An 18,868-nucleotide genomic window follows, 5' to 3' on the forward strand; every position below is an offset into this window, starting at 1 on the left:
CTCGTGACTTTTTGTCACAAAACAAAGAAGTAAAAAAATGTTTCCCCTTCACACCCCTAATTTGCATATGCAAATTAGGATTTGGTTGGGTCGAATCTTTCGCGAAGGATTTGGGGGTTCGGCTAAATCCAAAATAGTGGGTTTGGTAACTACTTCTAGTTAACTACTTCTAGGTAAATACTTAGTGCCTTTTATTACATATGGGGATGAGTTTTGCAGTTGGACGTCTGCATAAATGTCACCACTAGGGGGTCGGTCTTAACATCACAGCAGAGAAATATTTTGTTAGTAAAAGTCATTTACTTTGTGTAACGGCAAGACTGACCTCTAGTGGTCACATTTATGCACATGTGCAACTGTCATATCAAGCTGGGGGGGGCAATGTCCCACCTCTGATGACTAGGGATGCACTGAATACACTATTTTGGATTTGGCTGAACCCCCGAATCCTTTGCGAAAGATTCTGGCGAATACCAAACCAAATCTGAATCCTAATTTTGCATATGCAAATTAGGGGTGGGAAGGGGAAAATATGTTTTACTTCCTGGTTTTATGACAAAAAGTCACGCAATTTCCCTCTGGGATTAAGATTCGGCCCAATCCAAATCCTGCTGAAAAAGGCTGAATCCCGACCGAATCCTGGATTTGGTACATCCCTACTGATTAGTATAATAGGACTCGACTTTCTATTGGCTGAAGTCTTGCAGATACATCACAGGGGCAAATAAAGCTCCAGGACTATTGGTGGGATGTGTTAGTGCTGCTCAGGCCACGACATTTATGACACTCTAACGCACCCCTCAGTTAACCCGGGCCTGACCCAGTCCTAAGCAGGGACCTATTTTTTGTCTTGGGCAGCCCCACACATCACTTATTTGTGTCCAGTCACATGGAGAAGTAGAAAGTCTGTGTAATAATGAGGAGCCCCAGTGTCCCCAGTTATTTGTCTCAATGTAACTGTGTGGGTCCTTCGCTTGCACTTTATTTAGTGTCCCAGGGCTGAAGCCGTTACATCTCACAGACATTCTGCTGATTCACTGACATTACAGGTAAGAGGGAGTGACTGGCTGCCAAAACACTGATTATTTGGGGTTCGCAACATTTGCAATGGTATTGGGGGGCGTTGGTGCAATTGGGGTTGAATGTAAATGTCCAGATTTAAAATAAAACAACAGAAATGAGTGGAAATCATAAATTACAGAGTTTATTTGCACAATGAGAATGTCACAATGTGAGGGTTACGTTGGTGTCGGAGTGGGGAGCGGCGTCACTAGTGTAAACACAGAGTGGGGTTCCAGCTGCAGAGGTACAGCGCACCCCCCCTCTTTCCTTCATTACTGGGAATATGAACATGACGCAGGATAAAACACACACACACACTTACACTTACACAGCAACTGTCATGTTAAATGTTTAAAACAAACCTTCTTATTAAATATATTAACAGTTTCTATATTGTGGATATTCAGGCTCTGCTGCTGTGGCCGCCAGTAAAACAATCTCTATGGGAAGAAAGGACACAATTACTCCAACCATTAAACCTCATCATATCCAACGGCCATCAATGTTGGGCTTGTGCTTATAAATATATATATATATATATGAGGGAGGCTCCATTCAGTTACAGCAGGGCTAGGGAAACATAAACCTACACATCCCAGCAACCTCCTGCCAAATCAGCTGCAAGGGGATGCTGGGAGTTGTAGTTTCCCACCAGCTGCTGGAGTGCAGGTTTTCTGTCCATCACAGAGATCCATCAGGTTCTGAAGGCCCAAACTTTGCCTTTACACACCAGCAATGGGCTGCACAGGAATAAATGGTTAGATCTGTAGGAACAACTGGGAGTTTCAGTGCAACTTCTCTCCATGTTATGAAGACAACGGATGGGCCTCCAAGGATCATATGACCTATTGCAAACATGGAGATTGTCTGTAGTTTTGGCCACCATGTTTCTCACCCATGAATAAATGCTGCATCAAAACAACTGAAGTGACTCCCCAATGTCTCCAGATCATCAGCTCTGGCCATAGAGAAAACCCCAGAGAATGGTTTCCCTTACAAATGCCACAAAAACATGGCAAGACCCCACTTGTTCAAACCAATGAATTGCCCCCTACACACAACCTTGTTTATTTCTTCTTTGCCTGAAGGTGGCAGCACTGAGCAAGATCAGGCAGCTCTGGGGCAGCTCATTACTGGTCATGCGTCTGATGACGTCATCATTAAGGGACATGAGCTGCAAGTGCCCTATTGGATGTAAGAACCTTCACTTGGCTAATAGAGAAACGGAATACGATCATTTAACGTCCCTTTGTGGGGGTGCTACCTATATATACATATATATGATATAGATTCATATATACATACAGCTGTAAGTGTAGATATATAGACATGCAAATACAAGTCTCTGACACTTCTCTAACTGACCGGCTGATGATTTATCCGACATATAAAGACATTAAACTGGTTGCTAAGTTTCTTCGTTGGTATGGAAATGCCCCGTAGCAGAACCAAAAGCCTGACTCTACTGCACTCATGGAAAACGAGTAAACGCAATCACTACTGCGTGTAACAATGGACATGAAATAGGAATAAAAGGGCAAGTGAGGGATAAACACAAAGTTCTGTAGTGCAAAGGGAATGTGCCATTATTTACTAAAAACTGCCTTGGCTCTAGTGAAACACAGACCCCAGAGAATGGCAGTAGCTTTGGGGGCAGTTTTATCCCAGATTAACAGCCAATAGCAGCCTTTCCCTGCAAATGCAATATTTCTATAGCAGCCGTGAGCAAAGGCTTGGGCACAAGAAACGATATTGTAACGTGGGTGAGACATGGCGGAGGGTCGGGCAAAGGAGGGTTCACTGGCAGCACAACAAGAACTTCACAGGAGATCTCACTAAATCACAGGGGGATCCACCAGACCAAACAACACAACTTCAATCATCGAATTTCCCTTCCCAGATTGTCTCAAATGAAAACGGCAGAAATTTGAACCCGGTGCCCATGTAAAACTTGTTCTGAAATTCCACCCTGGAGAGAGAGAGAGAGACAGAGATAAGTTGAGCATTTATACGGTCATTATTATTGCACCAATCAGTGCCCTACTGGCCCCCCTATATCTTCTGAGCCAATCTGAAAGGCCTTTGTCTAGATCAGTGATCCCCAACCAGTAGCTCGTGAGTAACATGTTGCTCTCCAACCCCTTGGATGTTGCTCTCAGTGTTGCTCCTCAAAGCAGAAGCTTATTTTTCAATTCCAGGCTTGGAAGCAAGTTTTAATTGCATAAAAAGTAAGTACAGTGCCAAGTAGAGCCTCCTGTAGGCTGCCAGTCCACATAGGGGCTACCAAATAGCCAATCACAGCCCTTATTTGGCACCCCAAGGGACTCACTATTTATTGGGGGGCTCCTGTAAGATGCCATAGACACTCACTATTTATTGGGGGGCTCCTGTAAGATGCCATAGACACTCACTATTTATTGGGTCAGTTTGGGTCTCTGTGTACTTGGAATGTCGGTGCCTATTTTGAATCCCAGTCCAGACCGACTTTTATCATATTTCATAAATACACATTTATACACAAACAAACACAGTTTTTCTCACAATAACAGAAATCCATCATTAAATACTTACAGTATACAGTACTTAAGAGACAGAAAAGAAACAATTGTAAAACCTACCAGTGCAATCGAAGAGCGTGGAGAAAAGCCGACAGTCCTTCCATGATAAGTAGGATAGCGATGGTCAGGGTGGCAAATGCAGAAAAGATGAAGACCAAGGCGATGCCTCCACCCAGATTTCGGATATTTAGGCCAATGTGCATGACCATAGTCCATAAAACCTCTGACAGTTCTACAATACCAACAGACTTCTCATTACTTAGTCAAACAGCTTTGTTTTTTTCTACAGATGCCTACTATCTACTGGCTAAAATGAGCAGGACTATCATTGTGCCAACCAAATGTATATGATGTTGATTTGGCCAACAAGGGGCCACTCAACTTACACAGAGGACTGTGAAATTTAAATATATATATTCAGCCTTGGAGCTCATATTATTGGGGTTGCCAACAAAATATGGTATCAATTCATAAATTCTAGTGACAGTAGTGACAGTAGTAGTCACCTGCAGTGAGATGGAAAGTTCTACTCACGTGCGTGTGCCAAACTCAATGCCCAAAGTCGGAGGTACGAGGCGGTGTTAGAAATACAACCCAGACAGTATTCAATGGTGTGTATGGCCTGATGGACCACGGTGTCTCCAAAATCAAACTGTAGGAGAAACAAAATGAACAGAAGGTTACGCGGATATAAAGGCAAGCGGGAAGGACAGATTATTCAGGTGGAACATTTGAGCTACAAGTGAGGTTCTGGATCAGAGGCTGGTACTTGGGAAGAGTCTTCTCAGTCCTTGATGATCAGTAACCCTACTGACTTAAGAAGAGAGATCAACATGGTTTAGTGTGAAGACCCCATTTCTCTTTGCTTGGCAAGATCAAATAGTCACAAAAGGTAATGAACCCCTCAAGAGTAGTAGAGTAGAGGCAGATGGGATGACTCTGGGCATTCTGTCAAATGAGTGATTTTCATTCATGTGACCAATAAAGCTTCCCATACCCCCCCCCAGTTCATTTCTACGGCAATTGTTTGAGCCCTATTGAGTGCTGGAGTGTCAGATACCCCCCGAAAATGCAGTAGCTACTACTTTTGATTGACAAGTGCCTGCACGGGGGCAACTGCAATAGAAAAACCTCACGCACCCTGTCTGCCATTACCCTCACACCTTTCCAGGTGCCACAGCACCCTTGTTGGCCAAATCATTTGCTATTGTTCTGGAAGAATCCATTGTTGCCAGATGAGTTTCAGCATCCACCCTATTTGCTGCCTCTGTCACGAAGGGAAGAGTCGGGGGTCATAAGCAGCAGGTTATTCAGAACAGTTTTTCTGCAACCACTGGCAAATCAGTCAATATTCCTTAAACAGACACAAGAGCCTTTTGTAGCACCTAAAGGGACACGGTGTGAAGAAAATGGAGTTTCTGGCTTATTGCAACTGTGTGTCCATAAAAAATAAAATAACCAGGAGTTTGTAAATTGCAAGTAGTTGGACTGCAGCAAATCAAACCAGAAATGGCCAGCAGAAGTTTGTAGGACATCAGAATGATATTGTTCATCCACAAAAAGGCAAAAACTCTATATAAATAAGACCCTAATAATCCTAAACAACAGGTGTTATTGTGGCACAGTGTTAGAATAGTAAAAATCAACTTTCATTCCTGACACACAGTCATTTAGTAAAGGAACATGAGGTATGTGTATGTGAATAAGGGGCTGCACTAGTACTGGGGGCATTAAGGTCCCTATTTAGACTATGCTGGAGAACACGGGCCATAGTGGCTTCGTTCCCATTTAAAGCAGATTAGGATTTTTTCCACCAATATCTGAATGGCTCAGCACTTGCCCAGACATTGAGAAGAGGGCTCCTCTCAACAGTGTAAAACAAAGAGTATCTGAGAATGTAGGTGAAGGTGTTCAGAAGAGCAAGAAGTTTGCTTAAGTTTTCTATGTGCGGTTTTAAAGGGAATATAAAAAGCAGTGCTATTATCTGACTGGTCTTTGCACAGGCACAGTGAGATCCATTGCATTCTGTCTAATACAGAACAGGGACCTGTTATCCAGAATGCTCGGGACATTATAGTTATAGATAACTGATCTTTCTGTAATTTAGATCTTCATACCTTAAGTCTACTAGAAAATCATGTAAACATTAAATAAACCCAATAAGGATTAATTATATCTTAGTTTGGACTAAGTACAAGCTACTGTTTTATTATTACACAGAAAAAGGAAATCAGTTTTAAACACTTGGATTATTTGTATAACATGGAGTCTATAGGAGACGGCCTTTCTGTAATTCAGAGCTTTTTGAATAACGGATAATGGATTCCATACCTGTATGCCTGTCTACAACCAGTCAATATCCAAACAGCATGGACCATACTGATGTTATGTGCAACTAAATGATTCTCCAAGCTTGAGCAGGAAGAGGCTCTGAGGAGGATCAATTTTACGGCTGCCCCACAAATTGCCCAAATTATTTGCCAGTATCCCTGTTATTCTCTTTTCTAATAAGTCTCATTTTCTGTCCCTTGCCAGACGTCTCACACTTTGCCCATCTTCCAAAGGAAAAATGTAGAATATATAGTGAATAAAGTACCCCCTTTTGTAACATATAGGGATATTATAAGTTACCGAGGAGTTTCATGACCATATAAAAACACGAGGCAGAAGGCCGAGTTATACAGGTCATGGAACTCCGAGGTAACTTCTAATATCCTCATATTTTACAACTGGGGGGACTTTATTTATTATAATACACAAATTTCAATGAGTCATGTGACAGAAATGACATCAGAACTCACTGTTTATAACTGATGACATCAGAACTCACCGTTTATAAGGATATAATTTACAGGATATTCATGGCTTTTGTGTATTATATAGTGAATAAAGTACCCCCTTCTGTAAAATATAGGAATATTATAAGTTACCGAGGAGTTTCATGACCATATAAAAGTACGAGGCCGAAGGCCGAGTGTTTTAATACAGGTCATGGAACTCCGAGGTAACTTCTAATATCCTCATATTTTACAATTGGGGGTACTTTATTTATTATAATACACAAATTTCAATGAGTCATGTGACAGAAATGACATCACTACTCACCGTTTATAACTGATGACATCACTACTCACCGTTTAGAAGGATATAATTTACAGGATATTCATTTTACAGGATTTTTGTGTATTATAAGGACATTAGACATAATCTCAGAATTCTATGAGCTGTATATGGCCATGGTGACTTATAATATCCTTATATTATACAACAGGGGGTACATCATTCTCTATATATTTTAGTGGTGCATCACCAGCAATATAAAAATAAAATTGTAGGCTCAGGAGACTCCTCTTCTTTGCACATCAACGTTCCATCATTAGGAGAATAAGATTGCACTGGATTGGCTGAAATTCTGCTATAGTATAAACATACACAAACACACAAACACACTATATACTCATACGGACATACACACAACACAGTAAATATACGCATAAATAGAACCACGTCAAGATGTGTATACATAGGTATATGAGTATATTTCTAGAACACAACATTGGTGCTTTAAAGGTGCAGTTGTATACGTGTGTGTGTGTGTGTGTGTGTGTGTGTGTGTGTGTGTGTGTGTGTGTGTATGTATATATATATATATATATATATATATATATATATATATATATATATATATAAAGTCTTTGTGTGTATGCACGCTTACCAGATTTGTAGTTACTTCGGGTGCGTTGGTCAATTTTGGTCATACAAGAAGATAGAAGGACTCACACACCATTTTCAGCGAATAAAACAGAGTTATTTTATTCTTTGATGCATTTTCCAATGTTTCGGCCCCCATTCACTGAAAATGGTGTGTGAGTCCTTCTATCTTCATATATATATGATAAAGGCCCAAATGGGGGCCAAAACGTTGGAAAATGCATAAAAGAATAAAATAACACAGTTTTATTCACTGAAGAATGGTGTGCGAGTCCTTCAATCATTTTTTAGATATATATATATATATATATATATATATATATATATATATATATATATATATATATATATATATATATATATATATATAGAGAGAGAGAGATTTGCTCATAAGGATCCGCACACCAAAATTATTTCATCAAAAATCAGTGCTTTATTCGGTACATAGATCCGACGTTTCGGCCCACATTAGGGCCTTTTTATACAGAGTGCGGTCGTTTCACACAGATTATATATATATATATATATATATATATAGATAGATAGATATAAATAAATGGACGTTAAACTAGAAGACTGTGACTGATTCATATTTGGAATAACATTATCTGAAATTGGTTTGATTATTCATAGGATGGGGTTGAACTTGTGTTGAATTCATAAACTATGGGTGGAGACAAACTGCACCTTTAAACGTGTCCCTGCAAATGAAGCAAATTATGAGCTGCGTGGTGAGTGCGCCTGGCAAAGCAAATCAAGTGGACGGCACAAAATACACAAAGCGCCAGCCTGTAATGGGCAAAATAAAGAGATTATATGACAGTTTGGCAGTGTGTATGATGACATTACATGCACTAGGAGTCTTACCACTTCTTCCATGGCAGGCTTGTAATAACACAAAGTCATGTTAATGTTAGCAACGCACAAAACATACACACATTTCAACGTTTACGGTAAATATTTACATCCACTTTAAAGGCTCAGTCCTGCTTTGAGTACCTTATAAAAGGCATTACAGCTTCTATTCGAGTATTTTTGGTAAAAATAATAATCAGCTTTTAAACAGAACTCGAATGAACCCTGAGATTGGAATAAGGTTGAAGCAAATTTCCCTTGAGTTCAATGCTTACTGGATTGAATCCATTTCAGAAGCAACAGATGCTGCTGCTAAACTAGAAGGAACCAGTAATGAGAGTTCCAGTTCAGCAAGATCCAGAGGTTTCATAGGAAGTTACAGGGAAGAGATTAAGGAGAGATCAAATATTGCACCTGGTGATGTGATCAGAGCATGGAAAAGAGTAAATAGCACCAGTTAAAGCTTATACACTCTTTACTAATTACATGGGCAGTTCACCGTTAAGTTAACTTTTAGAAACTTTTAAAATAGTCATACATTTTTAGTTTTTAAATTGTTCTTTCCAGCTTTCATATGGGGGATGCTGAACACATCACCCAAAAAAAACGACTGCTCTTTACGGCTAATCTTATAGTTGCCTCTTATATTCATCTGCCAGTATCCCAACTGCTTAGTTGCTAGGATAGCTTGGACCCTGGCAACCAGATAGATGCTGAACAAAATGCTAAAAAAAAAAAGAAATATAAAAATGGAAGATCAACTGAAATCATTTTATACATCATAATAAAGATACTTTAAAGGTGAACCCCCCTGTCACATTATCCAAATATATAAATGCAGTTTCTTTGACAATTGACAAAATGTTGGTGAGAGAGCTTTTGTGCATACGCAACGACAACACGAAGGAGCAAACTGTACACGAAAAAGGGACTGATATTTTAAAGTAATGTTGGCATGATGCAATATTGGGATCCCAGGGGATGTGAAAACATATGTTTAACCCTAGAACTGCCAAAGGGGCCTACACATGTGCAGAGCAATTGAGTGTGCAGAGCAATTGAGTGTAGGCCCCTGTGCCAGTAAAGGGCCATAGGATAACATTTATGATTATTACCTCTTCTTCTTCATCTGAGTGCATGGAAAGCTGGTCATGCTGAATGATTTCGGCATCTTCCTCTGTGGGTCCGTTACCAACGCGGATGCCTCCGAAGTTATGCGTACCCTGGGTAAGTGGGTGGGGGGAGGGGGATTTATAAATCAGGGTTAGGTCCCTCAGCCAATTAGAATCACTATGTTTAATCACACAACTACAATTCTATTAATCTATGTTACAGATATAAGGCTCCAGCTGATTACAATTAAAAACTTCCGTCGCCCTCCTGTGGAAAATCCCATCATAGCACAATGGGAATAGAGATACTTATAGATATAGTCACAATTTGTATGCAGTACCCTGATTTATAATTTAATAGCATTAACGTCACCTACCACTTAAGCGATAAGAGAGTATGCGGTTGTGCATATGTGAATACTCTTATCCCATAAGAAGATGGCGGCATTAACCTTATTAAAATATAAAATACAAGCAGGAGTAACCCCACCACCCCACTGGCTTGGGGAGAGCATGCTGGAATATGGAGTGACAATGATTAATACAGATTGTTGATGTACATGGAACCTGAAGAGGTTAAAACAGCTTACTCTGTAGCACAGTTATGTACGGACATTAGGACGCAATGCTGCTTTTATTCCATTTTGCTGCATTACACTCTAATCCTACCCAAAACTCTGGAAGCCGCATGTCCCACTCTTTATTTGTGCCAAAATACAAAAGAGGAGGGTTTTGGGTGCACTCCCAGAATAAGTAAAAATCTATTTAAATACAAAAGAAGTGCTTATGATTTGGCCAATTAGTCAATGCACATTTGCTGGTCCCGTCTCATATGTAATTCGGTATATCTGCAAATTGTGGCATGAGCACTATTCTCAGTGTAGTTAATGGAAGGAAAAGCGTAGTATCTTCCCCATATCACCAAACATCCCTTCTCCCATATGAAATAAAAAGCACACCGTTTGCCCAGCAGTTGTAAGCCATAGCAACCAATAAGATTTTTGCTTCTTAACAGGGGACCAGCAAATGCTAACTGCTGATTGGCTGCTATAAGTGATTAGCAGACTTTGTGCTTTTTATTACATAACCCCATTGGCCTCTATGGGGAAAGCAATAAAGGAGATATTAGCTTCTCTTCTAATAAAGCAGTTTTAACCTTTATTTAAAACACGAATGAGAGTTACATGATGCATACAACTACATATAAAAACATCATATATATATTTATTGCACAAATGCAGCCCTATAACGATACAATTGCCATCAATGGGCAGAGCAGCACATACATTTATTCTCAATTTAAGCAGTGCAGACAGGAATGTCTGCAACGTTGAATTGAGGGAGCAAATCTCCATTTAGAATAAAGTGATGTGCCGGTAATTTGTGCAAACTCATACTATTAGCCACTTGCTCCTGGATGTAGAACAGATAGAGACAGCTTGCTGGATACACATTTAAAGGACTTGGAAAGAAATTGGCCTGTGCATGTGACCAAAATGGTGGCCTCCTTGTCTGAATCTACTAATATTGATTAGGTTGTATAATTGGCCCATGGATGAGGAGTCCTTCCTACAAGCTTGCTTGCACTGTGTAGCCTGTTCATTAAATAGGGGGCAAGTTAATATGAAAGGCACAATTTTTGTCTGCCACCTGGGAGGCTAAACCAGCAAACATCTGCTAGGCTGGCAAGAAGCTCACTTAACCCGTGTCCACTGAGGGCTAGAGACTATGGAAGAACAGTTCATAAGATGCCATAGGGAGCGACATGTATGTGTGCTCTGTAATAAGTTTTAAATCACATTTCAGAAATATTTAAACAACAATCAATTAAAGGCCCTGCTAGTTCTTTATAACCCATGGTCAGAACAAAGTACAATTTGCAATGCAGAATTATTGTAATTAGAATGTGTTTGCATTTAATACAGGGCTGCATATTTGTGCTTGCGCATATAAATCACATACAAGCGAACGGGGCAGTTACTCACCAAATGTTTTCTTCTCAAGTATTGGCGGCGTAAAATAAGGGGTTTAAGCACAAGCATCCAGGGTACGCAAATAATTGCACATACAACCAGGAAGCACTGCAACCCCATCTGTGTCAAAAGAAAAAAACATAACAGGTTAGGTAAATTGGCCCTTGAATTTGGGGAGTTCCACTTACAGATTCAACAACAAACCACCTATTTTTGTAATCCATATAAAACTTGCATAAACTTTTTCTTAACCGTAAAGAATGCCGAAGTCCTAAATAAAATAACATTTCAACCTTATGACTGTGTAAATAATCTTACTTTTATCTAATTCCTGCTAAAATTACATATAACCCACTTTCTTGTTTTTCCATTGTAGAACCTATAATAGTGTTCTTGTATGTGACAGTACTTTTTCCATTTAGGGAGGTCAGACCTTGGTATCCCTTTATTATTCACTGCTTATGAATAGAACAAGTCCAACTATATAAGGGACCGTCAATGTTTTGGTGAATGCTGCCCCTACCTGGCCCTTGTAGAGCATAGGCAGGCTGGTGTCTTGGTAGCTGAAGAGGAACATGTTGATGAAGTGAATAAGGAGACTCGGTGCAACCATGGAGGTTGATACATCATATGCACACCACTTGTAGATTATAAGTATGACCAGATAACCAAACAGAGTAGTCATAAATATCATCTCTGGTATAAAACTAAGGTAGATGTTCAGAGGCTTCTTGAAGTAACTGTAACAGGAAAACATAGACACAAGTTACACTTCTATTCTCAACCAAAAATAGTACTCATTTACATATTTACCACTGTAATTACATTTTTTGCATGTTACGCTGAAAATAGTGGTTTTCCATTATAACCCCTGATTCCCACTGGGCTGATTTGCCAACAGGAGAAATCCTAAAAGCCACTTTCTGATTGATCACTATCAGTTACAGCTCTGGGGCAGAATTACTCAGTTTCAGCAAGCGAGCTTCACTTTGTACCATTACTATGTCTTGTTATATTTTGCTCCCTCATTTCATCCATTTAGTGTAGCATTGCATTGTACATTAAAACTTCATACTCACATGTGATTTAGGACGCTGAGAGCAACTCCAAAAATCATATGAATAATTCCAAGGATCACAGACATTTTCATTTTAAAGGAATTCAAGAATGTCAACTTGTTGGTTGCTAAGCTCCAAATCTGTAATGCAAAATCAGGAGGCAAAATTGAAGTCACCATACATTTCAATCCCTTCTTCTTTTAGATTGTAAAAGTTCTTGTGTAAAGCGCCCTATCCTATTATACTTCTTAAGGCTCCATAATGGAAGTACTGTTTAGATTTATTCTGGAGAGTGTGGTTTATGTTTGCTGTGTTTGTTTTCCCATACTGGACCACAAATTCTTCTTTTGCAAATCGATGTTTGGATTTGATGTGATGTTTTTATTTTGGCAAACTGTTAATCTAACAACATCTTCTATTCATTCAGTGCTACATATGGACAGTTTATGGAATGTAAAGATAGCCAAACCCGAGGTTACACATCTAAACTTCATTTACACTTACCGGATCTATACCAAATGGGTAAGGTCCATTAAATACTCCAGTGACATTTGGATTCAATTGTAGAACAGAGGTATGCTTCAGAAGATCTTCTCTGTAGGTGGACAAAAATTATTTCAAAGTGAGTCTTTTTCATAAAAGCACAAAAATTCTAAACTCCTTATATCAATAATAGGTGTACTTTTCCCATCAGTCTACTCCACCCACACCATTAATGTTGTAAAGGAAGGCACTGTAAACTGAATTGTGGTTTGAATTAAGAACCCACTAACAGCTACATTGTTGAAGCTTGCCTCTTCATATAAATAGATTTCCTTGTTAAATATGTGGTTGGTTGGAGCCACTAAATTGTGGAATTAAAACTATTATTTAACACTGGGAGTTGATATCTTGAACTTCTTTGTATATAAACCCAAGGCAAAATTCCAGGTTTGCACTTTTAGGAAAAGACTTGACTTAAAGAGATGTATCAATACTCACGACCAAGTGTCTGTGAACATCGGCCTTACACTCCATGATGAACCAAACAGATTGAGAGCTTTGGAGAAGCAATCGTTGTAGATGAGGCCAGTGTATGTTGAAAAGAGACCCATAAGCAGAATTATGTATCGTCCACTGAACATCATGCTGAAGAGCTGTGAATGGAAAGTATTCAGCAAATTAGCTTTAACATTGAACTCCTATCCAATACAGCCATGTGGATAAGACAAATGCATACTTAAAGCCTAATGAGGAAGCCTTTAACACCCACTGTCTAAATACACAAGCTTCTTGGCATGTTATATACAAATTAGCCACTACATATGGAATTATACATAGAGAAAAAACAATTACTGAAGACCCAATCACGACAGCACCCTTTTTTATTAGTTTGGGAGAATGACCATATTTGCATTAAATTTGCAGTAAATCCAATGCTGCTAAAGAGAGCTGCTTAAGTGTATTCAATTCAAGTGTAATCTCTCTATTAGGAGAAAGTAATAGAATACACACAACACACGCACCATACCTCATTGTCAATCTTTTGGGACAGAATTCGGCTCTCTCTTACAACCATCCAAACGGCGAATAGAGTCATTAGAATCCCATGACCAAAGTCCCCAAACATCACAGCGAAGAGAAATGGGAATGTGATGATGGTATATGGAGCTTAAAAGGCAGAAAGTTGAAGTGTTACACATTTATTAAATTCCTAGTATTGATGCTTTACAGAGATTATGTATCCATGCTCGAGAATGCACACCTACATTCCTGAATTGTCAGTCAGTAAGCAACATGATCATATTCAAAATATATCCAACTTAACTACATCCCTGTAACCTGCAATTTAGTCATTGTTTCTCAAAATCTAATAAAAAAAGGTAATAAAATGTTTGCATCTCTAACGCCTTAAAACCACGGTGATGTGAACACATGCATCCCTTTAATTCATACCAAGGGCCAAAATCTTATAGAACAATTATGGGTGTACGTGTATTGGACCTGTTATCCAGAATGCTCAGGACCTGCGGTTTTCTGGATAACAGATCTTTCTGTAATTTGGATCTTCATACCTTAAGTCTACTAGAAAATCATGTAAACATGAAATAAAGCCAATAGGCTGGTTTTGCTTCCAATAAGGATTAATTATATCTTAGTTGGGATCATGTACAAGGTACTGTTTTATTATTACACAGAAAAAGGAAACCAAGGAGCAGTTATGTACCTGGGTTTATTTCCCGATAGCTGCCAATGCCATAGGCATCCACAAGGTTTTGGAAGCCGTACGTGAATTTGTTGGTCTTGTTGTATGTTGGGGGAGTCTGATTGGTCTGCATTCTGTTTAGGATTGAGGGGACGGTGGAGCCACTGTGTTCCTGAAAGGGATATAAAACTACATCTTAGATGTCAGAACAGTAATAAAATCTAAACAGGACTTGGGACAAATTAATGTGTATGGAAAGCATATGCCATTCTTTGCAGCAACATGAAATAGGCTAAGGCAACAGGATTACTGTATATGAAATGAATTGAAATAATTAGCTTTATAAATGCAGTACTCACTGTTCCCCTTCTAAGGGCAAACTGAATGGAATCGAGATCTGCCACAGGACACCAGACTTCAGCAATAAGACACTTCTGGGTCACATCAATATTGCAGAGGTTCAGAGTATGGTAGATTGCCTTCATCTTCCTCACTTTGATAAACCACACACGGAGCGACTTGGCGGCAGCCTGCAGGACACGCTGACGATGATCTTCTGTTTGATTGAGCACCTAAGGAGAATATCATGAAGAATAATATAGCACAGTACAAATTCTGTATCCTTTTTAAACAACAGCACAGAATAGAAATAGTTACAAATAATAAAGATTAGTATCAAACAAGCAGTACTCATTAGCACTAATTAATTAGGACTGTGTCCCTTTGAGTTAATAGTGCCAACGGATTCAACTAATCAGAAGCAGCACTATTAATTCAAATAAATATTTGAAAAAAACTACAGGTATGGGACCTGTTATCCAGAATACTCGGGACCTGAGGTTTTCCGGATAACAGATCTTTCCGTAATTTGGGTCTTCATGCCTTAAGTCTACTAGAAATTAATTTAAACCTCAAATAAACCCAATAGGCAGGTTTTGCTTCCAATAAGGATTAATTATATCTTCGTTGAGATCAAGTACAAGCGATTGTTTTATTACAGAGAAAAAGGAAATCATTTTTAAAAATTTGGATTATTTAGATAAAATGGAGTCTATGGGAAACAGCCATTCCGTAATTCGGATCTTTCTGGATACCAGGTTTCAGGATAAGGGATCCTATACCTGTACATTGCAGGGAGAGGAAAATAAATAAATAAATATCATCCAAAAACTATTCTACCCTTTAACTGTGTAAATGGAACCTAAACATAACATAATTTAGATGCACATTTAGTAGTTACAATATCAACCAGATGGAAGAATAAATATTTAAAATGTAAAAAGAGATTGCAAGCTCAGAAGAAAGTCTTACCATCTGCAGATCCTCAATCCTTGTGTTCACTCCAGTTGCCATTTCCTTACGCTCCTGAGGGGTCTCTGGGCACGGATAAAGGGATGCACGGAACCTGTTGAAGAATTCATTTAGAAAGAGAGTCAAGCAAAAGAGAAAGTAAAAGAAAAGAACAAAACTGTGAATGACAGGTGTGAAAACTGCTACTATTATCATAAAGCATCTGACGAGCATTTTTAGACTTGCCCTTAGATTTATCAGTTCTATATAGAACTATAATTATTAGACCAGAGGCCATTCCCATTCTTCATTAGCCAGCAGTCATTTATTTCCTTACCTTGTTCCAAGTAGGAAGTGATGCATTCTGGGACTTGAAGTATTTCTGCTTTGTGTAGTGGGTAGTGCAAAAATTCTCTGGAAAAGCAGAGGAACTTCGAGTCCCAGAATCCATCTCTTCACAATGGAACATGTTGAGGGAGGGTCCTTCCTTCACTATGGTCTCTATATTGTGTCCTATTCACTAAAGGAGGATAAGGGCTGGTGTGCTTTTACCCTACGACCAGCCAGCATTTATCCCTTTAAATACTAGCCATAACTGTGATCAGGCTGAAGTTCAACATGGGGTTTAGTTCTTGAAAAAAAAGAGTGTATACAGCTATATAGTATAGTATAGTACCAGTGGCTCTGGAACAACATGTTGCTCTCCAACACCTTGGATGTTGCTCCCAGCGGCCTCAAAGCAGGTGATTATTTTTGAATTCTTGCCTTAAGGCAAAGTTTAGTTGCATAAAAACCATGTCTACTGCCAAACAGAGCCTCCTGTATGCTGCAAGTCCATGTAGGAGCTGCAAATACCCAACCACAGCCCTTATTTGGCACCCCAGGGACTGTTCCTCTCCAACATTATTTTACACTTAAATGTGGCTCACGGGTAAAAAAGGTTGGGGACTCCTGGTTTAGTACATAGCTACAGTATACAGTATTATTTGCACATAACAATCCACCTTCACTCAGAAACAGAAGCTGCCAAATTGTCCATAGTAAAATAGAAATAAACTAATAGAAACTTAGGCCAAGAGGCTTGTAAGGTAAATCAGGTAAATCTATATTGAATGGCTGTATCAATAACATTTCTTACCCCTCGCAGATCTTCTTAACCCTGTTCTTCAGCTGGTCTCCTTGGAAGAATATGATGAAAACAGACTTGTGAACACTGTCACCCTGTAAGACACAAGTATATATACTGTAAGTAGCGGCATTAGCTTTACAGTAATTCACCTGAAGTAGTTGTACAGGCATTAGACAATGTCAAGAAAGGGCTGGATGCCTTTATTTTTAGCAAGGGAGACAATACAGGGTTACTGAAAGTACAAGCTGATCCAGGCACAACTGCCATCTTAGAGTCATATCCCTTCATGCAGATCAAGCAGAATTTAGGCAAAGACTTCACGTTGGCAAAAAGACTGAGCTTGATGAGTGTGTCTTTTTTCAGTCGAACTTACTTACTAAAAATGTTAGAAATGATGCTTGCAGTGAGTACTTATAGCAAGGGATCCATGTTGTCATTCTCAATATACTTCCCAACAAAAATGGAAGGATAAAAATGATATCAAGTAGTGTTGAATGCCTTCATACATACATTTAGTAGTGGCCAATTTATTGTTATATCCAGGTATGTGCAGGTATATGACTGCCAATTATACATTACTAACACCAAAAGAGGGGCCCAACGATCCCAACGGATATCCATGTACTATGGATATCTGTATTTTCAGGGATTGGCATTTATTTTCCTCTCAATAATTAATTTCAAGGAAAAACTCCAGAGACAGAAAGTTCCTTCTCTGGGAATACTGTAGGACCTGCCCTACAGCTATACCCCCCCATCTGAGGCAGTGAATTAGCCTTAAGCTGGCCACAGATGCAAAGATCCGATTGTACGAATCAACGTATGATCGGACTTCCTCATCTCCCGATCTGCCACTGACCATTCAGATGAAATAAAGTAGAAAAGAAGAGATGAGCCGATGTTCTGCCCCTGACAGTAATCGTACGATATCTATGTCCAACCAAAGCTGGTGACAGTCTCCCACTGAAAATCGTACGATCGTCAATACACGCAGAGATATTATCCGCAGCCGACAGAAATCTTCTAACCTGTCCCATCGACCAAACGATAGATCTCCGCCAGACGAAAAATGTCAGGACTCTTCACACACGGTTCGAAAATCATACGAATCCTCAATTCGTGCGATCTGATCTTTGCGTCTATGGCCAGCTTTTAGGGATGCACCGAATCCGCTTTTTTGGATTCGGCCGAACCCCCGAATCTTTCGTGAAAGATTTGGCCGAATACCGAACCGAATCCGAACCCTAATTTGCATAAGCAAATTAGGGGCAGGAAGGGGAAAACATTTTTTACTTCCTTGTTTTCTGATAAAAAGTCACGCAATTTCCCTCCCCGCCCCTAATTTGCATATGCAAATTAGGATTCGGATTCGGTTCGGCCGGGTAGAAGGATTCGGCCGAATCCTGCTGAAAAAGGCCGAATCCTGGCCGAATCCCGAACCGATCCTGGATTCGGTGCATCCCTACCAGCTTTACATGCAAATCTATGAATATGGGGGAGTTATTACATAGGCCATGCAATGTAGCTTGGGAGACATAATAAAGGGTTATCTTGTGAGCCCGGCTGTTGAGTTACAGTGTAGCTTTGATGTAACACTGGCCACTAAATGTTCCCTGTAGATAAGCAGCCCAATAACAATGACCCACTCACACACAATTTGTTTTTCTCTAACACGTTTGGACCTATTCAGGCAAATTTCTTTTGCGCAGTGTTGGGGGAGAATCACACAGCAGAAAGGGCACACAAATCTACAAACATGTTTGGTGCAAGGGTGCAAAGTGTACACTGAGCAGAACTGGAGAGGACTTGGTAGAACAAAACCATTATCTAGTATTTGTAATTGAAATGGAATGCCACATGTTACATTTCTGCCAATACCTCTTCCAACTACCTGTGATTGCTGTAAGGAACTTCAGTGTTATTCACCTGGCAATG

At 39.5% G+C, this 18,868-nt stretch overlaps 1 protein-coding gene across 8 annotated transcripts in view; it reads right to left on the reverse strand.

Annotated features, from left to right (window-relative positions):
* Positions 1-1,182: 1,182 nt before the first annotated feature.
* atp6v0a1.L (ATPase, H+ transporting, lysosomal V0 subunit a1 L homeolog) overlaps positions 1,183-18,868 on the reverse strand; it is a 39,470-nt gene continuing 21,784 nt past the window's right edge. For 5 of the 8 annotated variants that reach the window (XM_018234078.2, XM_018234077.2, XM_018234074.2 and 2 more), the window contains 15 exons: positions 16,943-17,025; positions 15,826-15,919; positions 14,874-15,086; positions 14,536-14,686; positions 13,840-13,979; positions 13,311-13,465; positions 12,834-12,924; positions 12,351-12,469; positions 11,795-12,011; positions 11,284-11,391; positions 9,302-9,409; positions 8,199-8,216; positions 4,155-4,272; positions 3,681-3,852; positions 1,183-3,031 (listed from right to left, as the gene is read on the reverse strand). In XM_018234078.2, the coding sequence (XP_018089567.1) occupies positions 2,938-3,031; positions 3,681-3,852; positions 4,155-4,272; positions 8,199-8,216; positions 9,302-9,409; positions 11,284-11,391; positions 11,795-12,011; positions 12,351-12,469; positions 12,834-12,924; positions 13,311-13,465; positions 13,840-13,979; positions 14,536-14,686; positions 14,874-15,086; positions 15,826-15,919; positions 16,943-17,025 (1,881 nt within the window). In that variant the 3' untranslated portion in view covers positions 1,183-2,937. The remainder of the gene's footprint in view (positions 3,032-3,680; positions 3,853-4,154; positions 4,273-8,198; positions 8,217-9,301; positions 9,410-11,283; positions 11,392-11,794; positions 12,012-12,350; positions 12,470-12,833; positions 12,925-13,310; positions 13,466-13,839; positions 13,980-14,535; positions 14,687-14,873; positions 15,087-15,825; positions 15,920-16,942; positions 17,026-18,868) is intronic. The other 3 variants (XR_005964229.1, XM_041577362.1, XM_018234076.2) reach the window with 3 other exon arrangements.

Source organism: Xenopus laevis, chromosome 9_10L, assembly GCF_017654675.1.
Source record: "Xenopus laevis strain J_2021 chromosome 9_10L, Xenopus_laevis_v10.1, whole genome shotgun sequence".
Taxonomy (NCBI): Eukaryota; Metazoa; Chordata; class Amphibia; order Anura; family Pipidae; genus Xenopus; species Xenopus laevis.